Source organism: Lagenorhynchus albirostris, chromosome 8, assembly GCF_949774975.1.
Source record: "Lagenorhynchus albirostris chromosome 8, mLagAlb1.1, whole genome shotgun sequence".
Taxonomy (NCBI): domain Eukaryota; kingdom Metazoa; phylum Chordata; class Mammalia; order Artiodactyla; family Delphinidae; genus Lagenorhynchus; species Lagenorhynchus albirostris.
This window is the reverse complement of record NC_083102.1, coordinates 43,281,026-43,296,903: the sequence shown is the minus strand read 5'-3', so window position 1 is coordinate 43,296,903 and position 15,878 is coordinate 43,281,026. Positions and strand designations below refer to the sequence as shown.

Genomic DNA, 15,878 nt, shown 5'->3' with positions numbered 1-15,878 from the left:
TTTCTAGTACATAAGAGGTCCTAAATAGTTTTTTCTCTTGTTGTTATTTCTAGTGTCATTATTATTCACAAGAACCAGCCCCCGAAAGATCAACTTTTAGAGACAACTCCCAGAAGTAAGAATAATAGCATGGAATTCAGTAACTACAATTGCTAAATATGTCTCATTAAATCTAAAAGCACCTGGCAAAGGAAATTATTTTTCTGATTTTTAACTGATGAGGAAACCGAGACCCAGAGACCTAAAATAATTTTCCCAGAGACATACAGCTTATAAGGAAAGGTGCCACATTTTAGGCTAGGTCTTCCAACTTCTAAGCCAGTGCTCTTCTCATGAGCCATGCTGCCTCTTACATGGAAATACATAAGCAAGCATAAGTCATAGCCTGAGGTGGTGAATAAGTGAAGGACCAAAGCTGCATGTTAGTCCAGGTAACTAATGACCTCAGGGGAAAAAGCAGCCACGAATTCAGGACTCATTTTCCTGGGCTTCCCTTGTCCCCTGGATCTTGACCTGGTAAGTACTATCTTGTTAGCTTTCCTATACCTTCAAAGAAGTGATTTTTTTATATGTTTTCTCTAGTTATTCTCAGTGGGATAATTGGTCCAAATGATCTAATCTACCATCACCAGAAGCAGGTTTCCCTTGGAATATTCATTATCAATTTTATTTTCCAGTCTTAATATTTTTGTAAGTTGTTTCTGAATAGTGCATGTGACTGGAAGCTTTTGCCTGAAGCAGACTTTAATGCTTAGTCAAAATGATTGGCTAGGGACTTGCCTGGTGGCGCAGTGGTTAAGAATCCACCTGCCAGTGCAGGGGACACACGTTTGAGCCCTGATCCGGGAAGATCCCACATGCCATGGAGCAACTAAGCCCGTGCGCCACAACTACTGAGCCTGCACTCTAGAGCCCGCAAGCCACAACTACTGAGCCCATGAGCCACAACTACTGAGCCCACGTGCCACAGCTACTGAAGCCCGTGCGCCTAGAGCCCATGCTCCGCAACAAAGAGAAGCCACTGCAATGAGAAGCCTGTGCACTGCAATGAAGAGTAGCCCCCGCTTACCGAAATTAGAGAAAGCCCGCGTGCAGCAACGAAGACCCAACGCAGCCAAAAATAAATAAATTTATTTTTTAAAAAATGATTGGCTATGTGGGACATCATTAACGTTTTGTTTTGTTTTAAAATTGAATACGGCTCTCCAGGATCAGGTTTCATGATAATTCAGGTAATCTACTTGTGTTCCTTCCTCTGTCTAAATCTTTAGGGTCAGAATGGGAGTACAGGTCAAATGCAAATTTCTTAGCAAAACGTAACTTTAAAAAAAGTATCAGAGTAGTTTGATTGGAAGCAACCTTGTGTTTTCTGCTTGTACTGCTGCTAAACTCCATGAAGATTGCTTATCTTCTGTTTCTCAAAAAGGTTTTAGATTTTCATCCAATAGGAAGCAACGTGCTTCATTTTTCACAATGCTGTATTGATAAGGCTGGCACCCTGTTCTACTTCTGGTTAAAATCTGAATGAGATTTTTACAGCTTTTGAATCATGACAATACTGAAGTCCAGTAAATCACTTCAGTTTAAGATTAAAAGATGATGATATTGGGGAGTGCTTCATTTTATTAGTGATGGGTTGAAAAAGTTTAAGCGGATTTTTTTTTTTTTTTTTTTGCGGTACGCGGGCCTCTCACTGCTGCAGCCTCTCCCGTTGCGGAGCACAGGCTCCGGACGCGCAGGCCCAGCGGCCATGGCCCACGGGCCCAGCCGCTCCGCGGCACGCGGGATCCTCCCAGACCGGGGCACGAACCCGCGTCGCCTGCATCAGCAGGCAGACTCTCAACCACTGCGCCACCAGGGAAGCCCCTACACTGATTTTTTTCAATGTTTTATTTTATAAAAACCACTGAACATAATTTTAAACTCATTAAGGTGCCACGTAGGCCATACAGCTTGGTTTCATTTTTAAATTTTATTTTATTTTGTTTCAGGTTCAAAGAGTTATTTTACTCTTCAAAGGTAAATAGCTCAACATTTCAAGCCCTCCTTTGCATGAAGGAAGATTCACTGAATAAAATCTATTCTTTAGAAATAATCTGAACCTAGATAAATCCTGAAAAATTCTTACATCTTCCAAAATATATAATTTACAACTAAAGAACTAAGTTTATTTGTACCTAAGTTTACAATGACCCTTCATTTGATTATTTTTCCTTATCTTGGATAATTATAATATGATACAATACAAAGTAATAGTAATCATAAGATCAGTCATTAATACCAAAGACTTTTAATTGTGAATCCTTTACATCTATTCAAGAGGAAATTTATTTCTCTTTAACACAACTTTTTTTCAAGTAAATGAATACGATGTACAGGTCATACAGGTCATTTTACCTTCAAATGTGTAATGTAAGACGGGCCATTTCTGAGACTCTTCTCTCCTCAACTGAAACCTGGGATGTGGGTACACAATATCCATTTGTTCCTTTACACAGATTTCTTTTTTTTTAACCTTTCCTCTCTCACATAGAGTTAACTGTGTGCACATTTGGTAACAAATGCTACCATGGCATTGTGTGGTTTTTCCCTATACTACTATAGTTGTGGATGTGGTAGTGTTTCTATTATAAACATAGGTTTGCAGAAGTTTATGATTTGTTTGAATAAAAGTTTAAAGATATTACTCTTGGGCTTCCCTGGTGGCGCAGTGGTTGAGAGTCCGCCTGCCGATGCAGGGGACACGGGTTCGTGCCCCCGTCTGGGAAGATCCCACATGCCGTGGAGCGGCTGGGCCCGTGAGCCATGGCCACTGAGCCTGCACATCCGGAGCCTGTGCTCTGCAACGGAGAGGCCACAGAAGTGAGAGGCCTGCGTACCACAAAAAAAAAAAAAAAAAAAAAAAAAAAAAAGATATTACTCTTCACATTGGATTCCAATTGTGTATTTGTATTTTCTGATTTAAAAAAAGTAGGATTGAATATACATGCTTATGCCGTAGTATCTTCTGCTTAAGATTTGAATGCCTTACCATTCATGTAAAATTGGCATGGCAAATAGTGTTATTTCCTGTTTTATGGAGACCTTAGATATACCCTACAGAGATTAAGTGATTTATCTAAGGTCATACAGGGAAGAGGCTGTTGAGGTGAATGAGGTTAAGTCAAAATCCAGAAGCCTTGGGGCAGTTATCTTCAACTCGGCTGTTTTAATTTGCAGGTGGCATGAGAATACTGTTTTAGTTTATTTTTTTCTTTGGTTATTTTGATTGATACCCTAGGAAATTAACTTGACAAACTTGGTCAAACTTTCTGCATCTTACCGTTTCTGAAAAGCCACTTGCGTATACTGGTTTTTAGGCACAATGACCAGTGGAGACTAGCAGGGCAAGTAGAGCAGGGAAGTCAGAAACTCAGCCATGGCTGTACGGTCTCTGGATAGCAAAAAGCATAGCTCAGTTGACTTCAGGCAGTAGGAGGAACAGGCTAGCAGAGGCTAAGGCCTTGAATTTAAAAAGCTTCCTCATAGAAATAGGGCATCACACTGGTACAGAGAGGCATCTGGGACCAGCATGGCATATAGGAGCCTCCACACAGGCAGGTGAAACGTGAAAAGCCATGTTGGGGAACGCACGCAGCAGGCAACTTGGCACTGAAGTCAGGCAGCAGGGCTACAGCCTTAGGTCTAGTTCCTTGGAAGGGATTTGGCAGGAGCAAGGCAGCCCAGTCCTTTAAGGAGTGACCCTTTAAGCAGGCTCCCAACGTAGGGGCTCAGGTAGAAGGACTAAGACAAAAGTTAAGTTACCACATGGGGTAGAGCCTAGACCTTGTGAACAAAGCAAAACTCCAATTGTCAATACTAGACTAGATATAGTAAGCACAAAAAAGCCCAGTAAATAAATTAATTTCTGGTACTGACAAGGCCCATGAAGAAGATAAAACAGAGTAACATGTACATTTAAATTTATTTATGGATTTAGTCACACATTTATAGCTGTAACTTCACACCTACTGTCGTTTTCTAAAAGCCATACATGGGTTAACTGGGACTTTAAGAGTTAGGCTATGGATTTGAGAACTAAAATCATATCAACTATCACCAAAGAGCACTTGCTTAGTAGTTTCTTCCCTTTCAGATGTTTTTTAGCACCATTTTACCAAAATTAAGATTTTCTTTCACTCTTGCAATTAGGAGAGGCAATCGATGTTCAAGTGATAAACATCAATTGATGTTCAATTATTAGTACAATTGGTGTTCAACTTTAAAGGATAAAGGTCAGGTATGTGCATATGGGGGGTGTGTGTGTGTGTGTGTGTGTGTGTGTGTGTGTGTGTGTTTAGACGTTAAAACTGAATATTGGACTTAACCAATTTAAGGGCTGTAAATAAAGGTAATGGATTCAAACACCAAAAAGGTGGTTAAAATAGCTTATCTTTAATGTACTTCTCATACTTGAGATTGTAGATTTCCACATAGTTTTGTTTCACATTTTATCAGGTAAGTATGCTACATGGTTGATCAGTGGATTATCACATTGCTTTTTTTTTTTTAAGCAGCACACGGGCCTCTCACGGCTGCGGCCTCTCCCGCCGCGGAGCATAGGCTCCAGACGCGCAGGCTCAGCGGCCATGGCTCACGGGCCCAGCCGCTCCATGGCACATGGGATCCTCCCGGACCGCGGCACGAACCCATGTCCTCTGCATCGGCAGGCGGACTCCCAACCACTGCGCCACCAGGGAAGCCCTCACGTTGCATTTTTAAGGCTCTTCTTTTGTCTCATAAACATTCCTTTTTATTATCATATTTGAGTTTATGTAGCAATTCAGGCCCTCCAGATAATAACCCTGTATTTCAGTAACAATATTTTTGAAGTATTGGCATCATGCCTCATTATATTAAAGAAATATCCATGCCAAATACCTAAACATGACATGGTTTTTGACTTGATCTGCAAGTTGGCAGTAGAAAAGGAAATTCTGTAGTACCTCTATATTAAGTAAATGCCATATCTACTTAAATTATCTAATATGTTACTGTAACCTACTTATGAAAACAGTAGTTTGCTTAGATGAATAGTCTATAAAATAGTAGGAACTGTTTTAATGCTGAAATGACCACAGAGCACACAAATGCCAAATTATATACAAAGGATTTTTCCTTCTTATACTCCAGAGGTCGTCATCAATGGCTTCAAAAACAACTTGAAAATATGTCTCTCCAATGACATTTGGGTTACTATTTTGTCTTAATTTACCTCTTCCCATTATTATTGAAATACAATTCAATTTTAAATATTTGTCTAGTTTAGGTTTTGATATTTGTATAGAGATGTCTTTGTAGTAACCAGCGGTTTATTATTCTTTAGTGGTTTGGGATAGGAAGCTGTTTTTATAGCCTTTGACATTTCATTTAAAAATAATTAATTTGTTTCCTAATTTGCCATCTATAATGGGTCAATAGAGTAAAAAATCCTGATGTTGGCAATCAGCGGGAAGTTCTCTAGTGGATATATACAGAGCCTGCACTTTGGTCTAAAGAACCAGCTGCTTAAGCCTACAAGGAAGATGTGTGGTGAGTGTGGAAAAGGCCTGAGGCTTAATCATCTGTTTGCTCGTTGTGACTCAGGAGTGTGGTACAGCTGCCAAGAGAGCAGAGGCAACCAGAGGCCAGGCTGGCAGTGAGAACTCCCAGTAAACAGGGGGCGGCTCTTTCCACCCTGCACTCCCATCCCCAGCCTGGTGTCTTGGGGTCAGTTTGGGGTTCTCTAGTTAGCTGTATAAATGTTTAAGTGTTTAAAATTGGAGCTCATTCAAAGACAAGTGGTCAGGATGGAGAGAAAACTTGAAACCATGTTTATATAAGGAAGAGCTAGAGGAACTGAGGATGTTTATTCTGGAGGAGAGGGTACAGAATTGCTGTCTTCACAGATATAAAGGGCTGTCATGTAGAAGAGAGGTTAGATTTATTCTGCATGGCTCTGGAGGATAGAATAAGGGCCAGCGGGGCAGATTTTGGCTCAGTTTAGGAATAGCTTTCTGCTGGTTACACATGTCCCTGAAAGGAATGAACTGCCCCCAAACGCAGTAATTTTGGATCTTGGGGACAAGCATACCTAGGCAGATGGTTGCTACTGTATTCCAGGGAACGTCCCATGAGACTGGACTAAAGATCTCCAAAGTCCTCCCAATCTAAGATCCTAGTTCACCATCTCTCCGTCCAGCAAACACATTCCTTGACCAAGGACAGTGCTAGGGGTGCGGAGACCTCCAGGCACTGGAGAAACCAGGCATGCAGATGGTGGCCACTGCGCAGGGTGAGGAGTACAGTGATGGACCTGGTTGTGTGAGGTCTCAGAGTCCTGGAGAGGGCCCACGAATGCGATGCTTGGATGGCAGTGCCTGAGCTGAGTCGTAAGTAGTAGTTGGCCAGGTAACAAGTGGAGATAGGGCATCGCAGCAGGAGGGCCGAGCATGTGTAGAGGCCAGGGTGAGAGTGTGGGTGCAGATGGACAGGGAGAGAATAAAATGGAGCAGGAGCTGGAGCAGAAAGTGCTTTATATGCTAAACTGAGCATTTGGCTTTAGGAGTTGAAGTTTAGGAATAATGTAATCTGATTCGCATGTTTGAAAGGTGGCTCAACTGATAAGGTTGAGGATAGAGTGGTACCAACAGTGAAGTCACCCAGGGGCTCCTCTCTGAGTCTCAGGTTACTCACCCCTTTTGTGAGGGGCTTGGACTATTCTGTAGTATTCTATGAGGATAGTCATTCAGTATCATCCTTTATAATTTCACTTTGATTGTCAAGCCTGTGGTGTTCTAAGTCTCACCAGCCTCTGGGTACAAATGCAATCACATTGGCGATAATACCCAGCTTTCATTCACACTTCTCTATTTTGCTGCTTAAGACCTCCAGACCCCCCGAAACTCATATCCAGTTATCTCTGGGGCCCCCTGGGGATGTCCGATTGGAGAGCATAAGCAGACCCCTCCCGCTTCTCATTCTGTTGTTATCTGAACCCACCTGAGGGTGGTGCTTCCTCATGCCAGTCCTCTGTGATGACACCGCGGTCCCTGCCCACCATAGATATCCCTAGAATTACAGCTTGCAGGGTGCTAAGGTGACACTGCACTCCTCGTGGTCTTCACTGCAGCCCAGCCACACTGTTCCCAGCAAATGGGGGTAAACGGCTCACTTCCTCACTTCGTGTCACTTTTGGTCACCTGGGCACGGGAGTGGGACCGGGTAGGCTTGTGTCTCCCAAAATCCCTCTTGACAAAGCTCCTCTGGTTTTGGCCTACAAACCCAAGGCTGTGGAACCAATAGCTGAGAGAGACATCAGGGTTTTCTCTCCCTTCCAGTTTCCCCCAGTCTCTCCTTGTCCTGGCTGGTTCTCCTTCAGCAGCAAAATGAACTATAATCCCAGGGCTTCACTCTCTGGATCATCAAACATACATACACCTGAGATGATGATGATTATCATGCCTGGCACAGGGCTAAAAGCTTCTCATATACCATCTCATTTAATCACCCCAACCCTTGGAGATACATATTATTGGTATCCTCATTTGTAGGTGAGGATGAGGCTAAGAGGAATTAAGTAATGTACTCAAAGTCAAACAATTGACAGAGCTAGAATTTAAAACCAGACTGGTCTGGAATATTCCAGGCACCAAGCTCTTAACAAGTCCCCAACAGTGGGACCTAAAAACACTCATAATCTTATAACTTGATTAACAGTAAAGTGCTTACTTTGCTCATTTGTCATCTATGCATAAATTCCAAATTGGCTTTTGCATCCAGGGCTGGGAAGAAACAGTGGATGCTGCTATTTCCCACCTTTTGAAGACCTGCCTATCGAAGAGTTCCAAGGAGCAGGCTTTGAACCTCAGCAGCCAGTTGAGCATACCCAAAGACACAAGCCGATTGAAGAAACATATCACCTTGCTGTGCGATCGATTAGCCAAAGGTGGACGTCTCTGCCTAAGTACTGATGCAGCGGCTCCGCAGACCATGGTCATGCCAGGTAAGAGCTCCATTCATGCTCCCAAAACACAACTGTACTTTGGCCAAATTAAAGGAATGTGCCTGTGGTTGTACTTGGGGTTTACATTTCATATTAAAGTGATGATAGCCAAGAAAATTACTTTCACGTTTCCCCTCAGATATCCCAGGGTAACCACTTGGATAAATATTCTTGGGGTATTTGCTTGCTAGACATTTCTAGAATGGTATGTCTTTTTTCTTCCCTCTGCTTTTAAATATATGATCCATTTTGTTTTGCTTCTAACCAATAAAAAGTGGATTAGAGAATAAAACTATTTTTAAGGAAAATTTTACTAAATGTGATCTCACGATACCATATTTCATAAATGTAAATAGGATAATACAAGCAGCTAATATAGTCCAGATGAGTCCCATCCCTTCTGCTGTTTTCCTGGTTGTGGTCACCAGAATAAGGGGGAAGAGACAAAGAAAAAGACTGGAGATCAGGAGACATGAGCAGGCTTCAAGGCTGAGGCCTCTATGTGTCAGGGGGAGAGAGATCCAGGTTGCCCAGACCTGGGCAGTCAGTGATGACCATGGGCCTCCAAGTCAGCCCTTCCCACAGTCAGAGGGGCTGAGCCGTCAATAGCGCTGCATTCGGTCCTTTAGAGGCCGCAACTCCCAAGTCCCGCTTAGCTCTACTTAGTGTCTCTCTTTATGGCAGCAGCAAGGAGCATAAGTAAGTGAATTTATTAAACGCAGCAGCGGTAGCATCTATTTCCTCCTAAAGCAAGGACCATAGTATGGGAAGTGGTGTGGAGTTTTTCATCTTCCTCCTTACATGCGTTTTGTACACTTACTGCCCGCCCCCCCATGCTGATGTTACTGCTCATATGACCTGGATATGTTTCTTAACTTTCCAGAGTCTAGTTTCTCCTTTCAAAGTGGGTATAATAATGCCTTCCTTGTTGCTAGGGCATTATATGTTTGTAAAGCACCTAGCACAATTCTTGGAACAGAGATACACTCAAAAAATTCAAACTATAATTATTACCATTGTACGGATGTATGCATAATTCACCTTATAAATTTGGGGTGGAGAGAACGGCTGGCTTGGGACCATGGGATTCTGTACTCTATGGTTTGAAAATTTTTTTGCCTTAATCATACACAGGTAGAACGTAACTTTCATTCCAAAGTAATATTTCTAATATGGCATCTCAGAATAGAATTGCCTTCCTACTTAGAAACAGTTCTAATAATTTGTCTTAATTTAGGTCTTCTTCATCTTGCCCTTGTTAACATCCTCCTAACTGGTCCTTGGGCCTCGATTCATCCATCTCTGTCCACTGTTCGGATGATTTTCCTAAGAAATAAATATGTAGGCTTAATGAGATGGTAAATGAAAAATATTCACTATAATCAGCAATCAGTATATGGCTCTCCCTCCTTTCTTGCCAATTGGAGAAACAAAGGAGGCTTGAGGGAGAAGGCCAAATACATAAAAGGGAAAGCTTAAAAAGAGATGGACTGACCCCCTGATTGGCTGGTGTGTTTGTCAGTGCAGGCCTTGGTAGCCCTGCCTTGTCTTCCCCACGTCCTTGTTGGAGCCTCTTTGGAAACAGCCACTGGGAGTCCGGTGGCATTGCTGTGAGCAAACACCTGGACACCTGGAGAGAAACGATGCTTCTTTAGTCACATTTATTGATTATAGAACTTTAGACATTTGTTTAAATAACCAGATTTGGAAGCAACTTCAGGGCTGTGTCCTTAGAAACCCTTGATGTAAAATTTCTGAATGTTTGGAAGAAAGAGGCAGAGGAAAGGAGGAAGAGAAGGAAGGGAGGGAGAAATGAAGGAAGGTGGAAAATGTGTTCACAAACCAGGAATCTGGAAGCGAGGTGTGTGCCTGTCACACTAGTCTAGCCGAGTTCATCCCGCTGGAGAGATTGAGGCTGTGCGTATTTGTCGCGGTCATAATTGCTTGCTTTTACTTAATGAAGACCCACTTTTTGACTTTAGTTGAGTCACTCTCCCTCCCACCTGCCATATCCAATCATGATAGCAAGTTCTTAAAATTTGTTAAATCAGTGCTCTTCGTCATTACCATGCTCCATTATTGCCTATAATACCTTTCCTCCATAGAGCTCAGATTTTTCACATACTTATTTCTGTACTTAACACGTTTCTGAGGTAGAAGAAACATGTAGAATTATTGCTGTTTTACAAATAGAAATTGAGTTAAGGAAAGCTAAATATCTTTCCCAGAGTTACATGGTTACCAGAAGGGTTAGGTCTAGAATCCAAATCTTGTAGCACACTGTGCTTCCCTCTAGACCACACAGACCACACGGTACAAATATATTTCTAGCCAGAGCCTCCTCCTGTGTGAGCTATTCTTGATCTGGCCTTGTTTTCACTTAAATTGGCCTAGGATTGTGGGAGGAAAAGAGCAGAAATTTCACACAGTCTCTTTTCTTTGCTATGAGGAATATAATAAGGATTTACCCTGTATTTGCTTTGTGCTTAATTTTTATTATCTCAGTAGGTGACATGGTACCATTATTACAGAGATTATTTCTGAGTTATTTCTGCTTCAAACCAGTAGTTGTGAAATTTCTGATGTTTAGCTATGGTAGTTGTTTCAGAATATGTGAAGGTAAAGTGGCATATTAGAAAGGAGTAGATTACTGAACACATAAGCATACAAGCATTTTTCACAGACATGATCTTTTTTTAATAGCTGGGCAGGAACTCAGAAATCATCTGGTTTACTTCCCTCTCTTAACAGCTGAGGTAACGAAGGCGCTAGGAAGATGAAGTGACTTAGTTGTTGATATTAAAAGGCAGGGATGTGTGTAATTTTACCATGTTCCCTATTAAATTACAGATGAATCTCAGAATAAAAAATTCTTGGTCTTCTCTAGCCTCATGACTTTATGAACCCAGCACCTTGGATGTGCCCTTTCTTTGCTCCAGTAAAGGCCATGATGACAACATCCTCCCTGGCGTCCAGAATTTGAAAATCTTTCCCACTGGGAATTACCTTATGGACTTCTTTGCCTCACATTTCTCCTGCTTGCCTTTATCAACCTTCAGCTTCTCTATCAGGATTTAGCCTAATCTTTATTGGGTATTCTTTTTATTACAGAACCATCAAACTTGTATTTTTCTTATCTGTACCTCTGTATTCACGTCTTTCAGCTGGGGAATATTGCATTTTCATTAGATGTCTTTTTTCTAATCTCAGTGGTATGTATTCTACCCTTAGAACAAGAGTTACAGAGGGCCACCAGGGTAGTGTTTTAAAAAAAATCTGAATGTGAATGCCTTTAGTTGCCTAGCTGGCTTTCTCATACCTGTTTGTTACTTGCTGCAACCCTGCAGGTGCTTGAGGCTGAGGTTTACCTTAGATTGCTAGTGATTAAAGTATGGAAGGTTCGAGACTAATTGGTATCAGAAGAAGACTACCTGAAACTGGAACCAACATTTCATTGTTTTCATTAGGAAAACAAAAGATTTGTTTGAAAAAGAGTAAAGTTAAAATCAACGGTAAGTTTATCATATATTTGCCAGAATTTATGTTATGCCTGCAGTTTTGTGCCAGTTCTTAGAGACAGCAATGAAGAAATTGCGTGAGGTTTTTGTTTTTGCTTTGTTTCTGGTATGATGATGGACACTCAAATTTGGCCTAACTAGCACCTTCACAAAGAAGGTAATTTTTAGGAAAAAATATTCCAAGGCATTATCCATTTTCCTAGGGATCTTTCTTTGATCTGCAAACCATTTTCTTCAGAAACATCTATCATGTCATCATTCTAGCCAATTTTCTTCTCTTCGTTGTTAACTGGACCAATTGCCAGATTTTCTTTTTTTTTTTTTAACATCTTTATTGGAGTATAATTGCTCCACAGTGGTTTGTTAGTTTCTGCTTTATAACAAAGTGAATCAGCCATACATACACATATATCCCCGTATCTCCTCCCTCTTGCGTCTCCCTCCCACCCTCCCTATCCCACCTCTCTAGGTGGTCACAAAGCAAGGAGATGATCTCCCTGTGCTATGTGGCTGCTTCCCACTAGCTATCTATTTTACATTTGGTAGTGTATATATGTCCATGCCACTCTCTCACTTCATCCCAGCTTACCCTTCCCCCTCCCCGTGTCCTCAAGTCCATTCTCTACATCTGCATCTTTATTCCTGTCCTCAATTGCCAGGTTTTCTCCGGGTACTGTCCTTGCATGTGATACAAGCGGTTCTCTAATAACACTTTAACTGCATTGCATCTTGCATCATTTGCAAGGTTTGTAATTTCCCTCTGCAGCCCATTTATGCTGTATTTGCAACAGTTTCCAACAGTTGGTGAGAGATGAACCAATACAAAAAGTTGATAGCAGATGGGGATTCCTCTAGTGTTAAATGTGGAAAGATACTGGAGTAGAGACTAATTTTATAAGTGGCCAATTCGTTTTTGAGTGAATATCTTTGTATTATGCTTTTGCTTTTTTATGATTACAATTGGGATAATTAGAACATCTATAAGTAGGAGAATCCCCCCCTCCCCAAAATTATGTATGTAAGAATTTACAAGGTGCTAGCCTGAATTCTGATCTCATGTGCTAATGTGGCACTTCAAAGCAATGGAGAGTGGACAAGGTGAATTAATTGAAAAATGTTTCTGGGAACAGGCCAACCATTTGGAGAAAAAATAGATTCCCTAGCCCATTCTGTGTGCCACGATACATTTCAGATGGATAAGAGATGTAAATGTAAAAAAAAAAAAAAAGGAAACACAAAAACACAGAATGAAATAGAGGTAGATACATAGACATGGAGGTGCAGGATAAGTCTTTCTAAGTAAGTCAGTAAAGGCAGAAAGCAAAAGACAGAGCTTCAGTGATACACGTCTCAAAATCTGGTCCAGACGCATATAAATCGAGGTGTATGTTAATGATAATTATACTGGGTGCCACAGTTATAGGTGGTGTCTGAGTGTCCTCCTGCTATTTCTCTTCCATATAATGTGTACATTTTCGTACAAATAACGAATATAACTTTTGTAAAAAGAGACTGTGATAGAAAATGCCAACAATAAAATGACTATAGTTGTATCAGAAATGGTGGTAAGGAAAAAACAAGGGCTGGTGTCATAAATCAGGAATTAATGACTTTTATGTTATTCAAGGGCAATGACCTGTATTTATGGGGCTTGTTGGTATTTCAGTTCTGATAAAGAAACCCAAGTACTTTGCAGGACTTTGTGCAGCTAGTTTATGGATTCTGCCTCCTTCCTACCTCTGCCTCTCCTCTCCAAAAGTAGGCCAAATCATGCAAGATATTGATCTCTGAGCACTTTTGTAACCTTTTCCCAAGTGGCTACATAATTGCTAAATTGGGTGAACACTTTGCCTACAACCCCCTTGACTGCTCTGCAGCCTTTTTCAGTAAGACCATTACCTTCTTAAAACGTTTTCATTCCTTGGCTTCTCTTTTACTGTTGGAAACTGTTCCTGGCCCCCGCAGGCTTATCTTTTCCAGTCTGCTTTATGCCTTCTTGTTCCTTTTTGTCTCTTGACTATTGGTGTTCCATCTTTATGCTCTCCTGGACGATCTGATCCAACTACCACCTGAATTCCATGTGCCTCTAAATTTGTACCTTTCTGTCTGGCGTCTTCCAGGTTTCACATGTCTCCATTAGTACCCCACAGTCCTCTCCAATTCCACATGCCTGAATGAAACTCATCTCCTACGGCGTGCCTGATCTCAGTCGATGATATTACCCAATGCCCAGGCCAGCGTCCTCAGAAACAATCTTGAGTCTGTTTCCTTTCCTCTCCATGTTCAGTCAGTTACCAATACCTGATGGTAGCGCCTCCCAAATATATCTCTTTTCACTGTCCACATTGCCATTACATTACTAATGCTCTTATCTCCTATTCAGACTACTAAAATGACCTACCAATAGTCTTCTTGTATTAAAAATCCTCTTTTATTTTTAGTACTACCATCAAAAACAAACAACTTATGAATGTTCATAGAAACATTATAATTAAAAAGTGGAAACAATCCAAATATTCCTCAAATGATGAATGGATAAATAAATATAGTATATCCATACAGTGGAATATTCTTTAGCAATAAAAAGAACTACAACATGGATGAACCTTGAAAACATTATGCCGAGTAAAAGAAGCCAGTCCAAAAGACCATATATTATGATTCCATTCATATAAAATGTTCAGAATAGGCAAATTCATAGAGATAGAAAGTATATTAGTGGTTGCCTAGGCCTGGGGGTGAGGTTGGCATGGGGAAGTGCATAGTGATGGCTAATGGTATGGATTTTCCTTTCTTGTAGCTAAATCTGTATACATCCATAATGAATTTATACTTTTCCATGAATATGAGTTTCTTTGGAAAAACAGGGATATGGGTATGTTACTTCTCTGCTTGAAAATATTCCACAGGTGTTACCTACCACATTAAATCAAAAGTTCTAAGCCTGAAATACAATGCTTCTTACTAAATAGACCCACATTATCCTTCTACCCTTATATTCTGTACTTTCTTCCTTAAAATCCTTTACTAATACTGAATTTCTCAGTATTTTCCAAATACACCATGCTTTGTAAGCTTCTATACTTTTAAATAGTTTCTTTGACTTAGAGAGTCAGTCTTTAGCTGGTGGTAAAATTACCACTAATTTCTGAAGACCCAGAAGAAATGATATTCCACAAAGCATTCGTTGGCCTTCCTGGCACTACTTGTTCTTCTGTGCTTCCCTGGTCTCTGGTATATGGCTTTTACAGTACTTATTGTAGGGTACCATTGTTTAATATTTTTATTTCATCCCTTACCACTGTATTAGTTTGCTAGGGCAAACTAATAACAAAATACCACAGGCTGGGTGGCCTAAACAACAGAAATTTATTTTCAATCACAGTTTTGGAGGCTGGAAGTCCAAAATCAGGGTGCTCATAGTTTTGGTTTCTCCTGAGGTCTTTCTCCTTGGCTTGCAGATGGCCACCTTCTCTGTGTCCTCACATGGCCTTTTTCTCTGTGCATGCACACTCCTGGTATGTCTTCCTCCTCTTATAAGGACACTAGTACTTTTGGGTTGGGGCCTCACCCTCATGACCTCATTTAACCTTGATTACCTCTTTAAAAGCCCTATTTCCAAATACAGTCATACTGGGGGTTAGGGCTTCAACCTGTGAATTTTGGGGAGGACATAAGTCAGTCCATAATACCTCCAGATAGAAAGTAAGTGCATGAAAGACTCAATATATTGATATATTGTATTCTTTTTTCTGAGCACAGCATCCTACTTATGCCTGGTATATATATAGTTGATGCCCATCATATCTTTTTTAAACTTCTTATTTTGAAATAATTACAGACTCACAGGAAGATGCAAAAATACTACATAGAATCCCATGTACCTTTCATCCAGCTTTCTGTAAGGGTGATATTTCATAGACTGTAGTATAGTATCGAAAATAGGAAACTGCCATTGGTCTACCTTATATTGTAGAATGAATCAGTGGAGCTGTTTCGAAAGAGGCTAAGTCTTGAAGTAGGTGTGAATTTTAGACTTTTAGAAAGGATAGTGGCAGATATTATAGATAGAGTTGGTGATCTAAGCAAGGAGATATGGGTCTGTAAGTAAACTGGTTAAGTTTCAGATTAGAAATTCAGTTTGGTAGATCAGTAAGCATCCTTTTTCTTTTTTTTTTTTTTTGTACGCGGGCCCCTCACTGTTGTAGCCTCTCCCGTCGCGGGGCACACGCTCCAGATGTGCAGGCTCAGCGTCCATGGCTTACGGGGCCTAGCCACTCCGTAGCATGTGGGATCTTCCTGGACCGGGGCACGAACCCTTGTGCCCTGAATCAGCA

The 15,878-nt window shown here is 41.0% G+C and overlaps 1 protein-coding gene across 7 annotated transcripts in view; it reads left to right on the top strand.

The window, feature by feature from the left end:
* Positions 1 to 15,878, top strand: part of BBS9 (Bardet-Biedl syndrome 9) — a 446,338-nt gene that overhangs the window by 376,088 nt on the left and 54,372 nt on the right. For all 7 annotated transcript variants that reach the window (XM_060156865.1, XM_060156866.1, XM_060156864.1 and 4 more), the window contains one exon: positions 7,801 to 8,023. In XM_060156865.1, the coding sequence (XP_060012848.1) occupies positions 7,801 to 8,023 (223 nt within the window). The remainder of the gene's footprint in view (positions 1 to 7,800; positions 8,024 to 15,878) is intronic.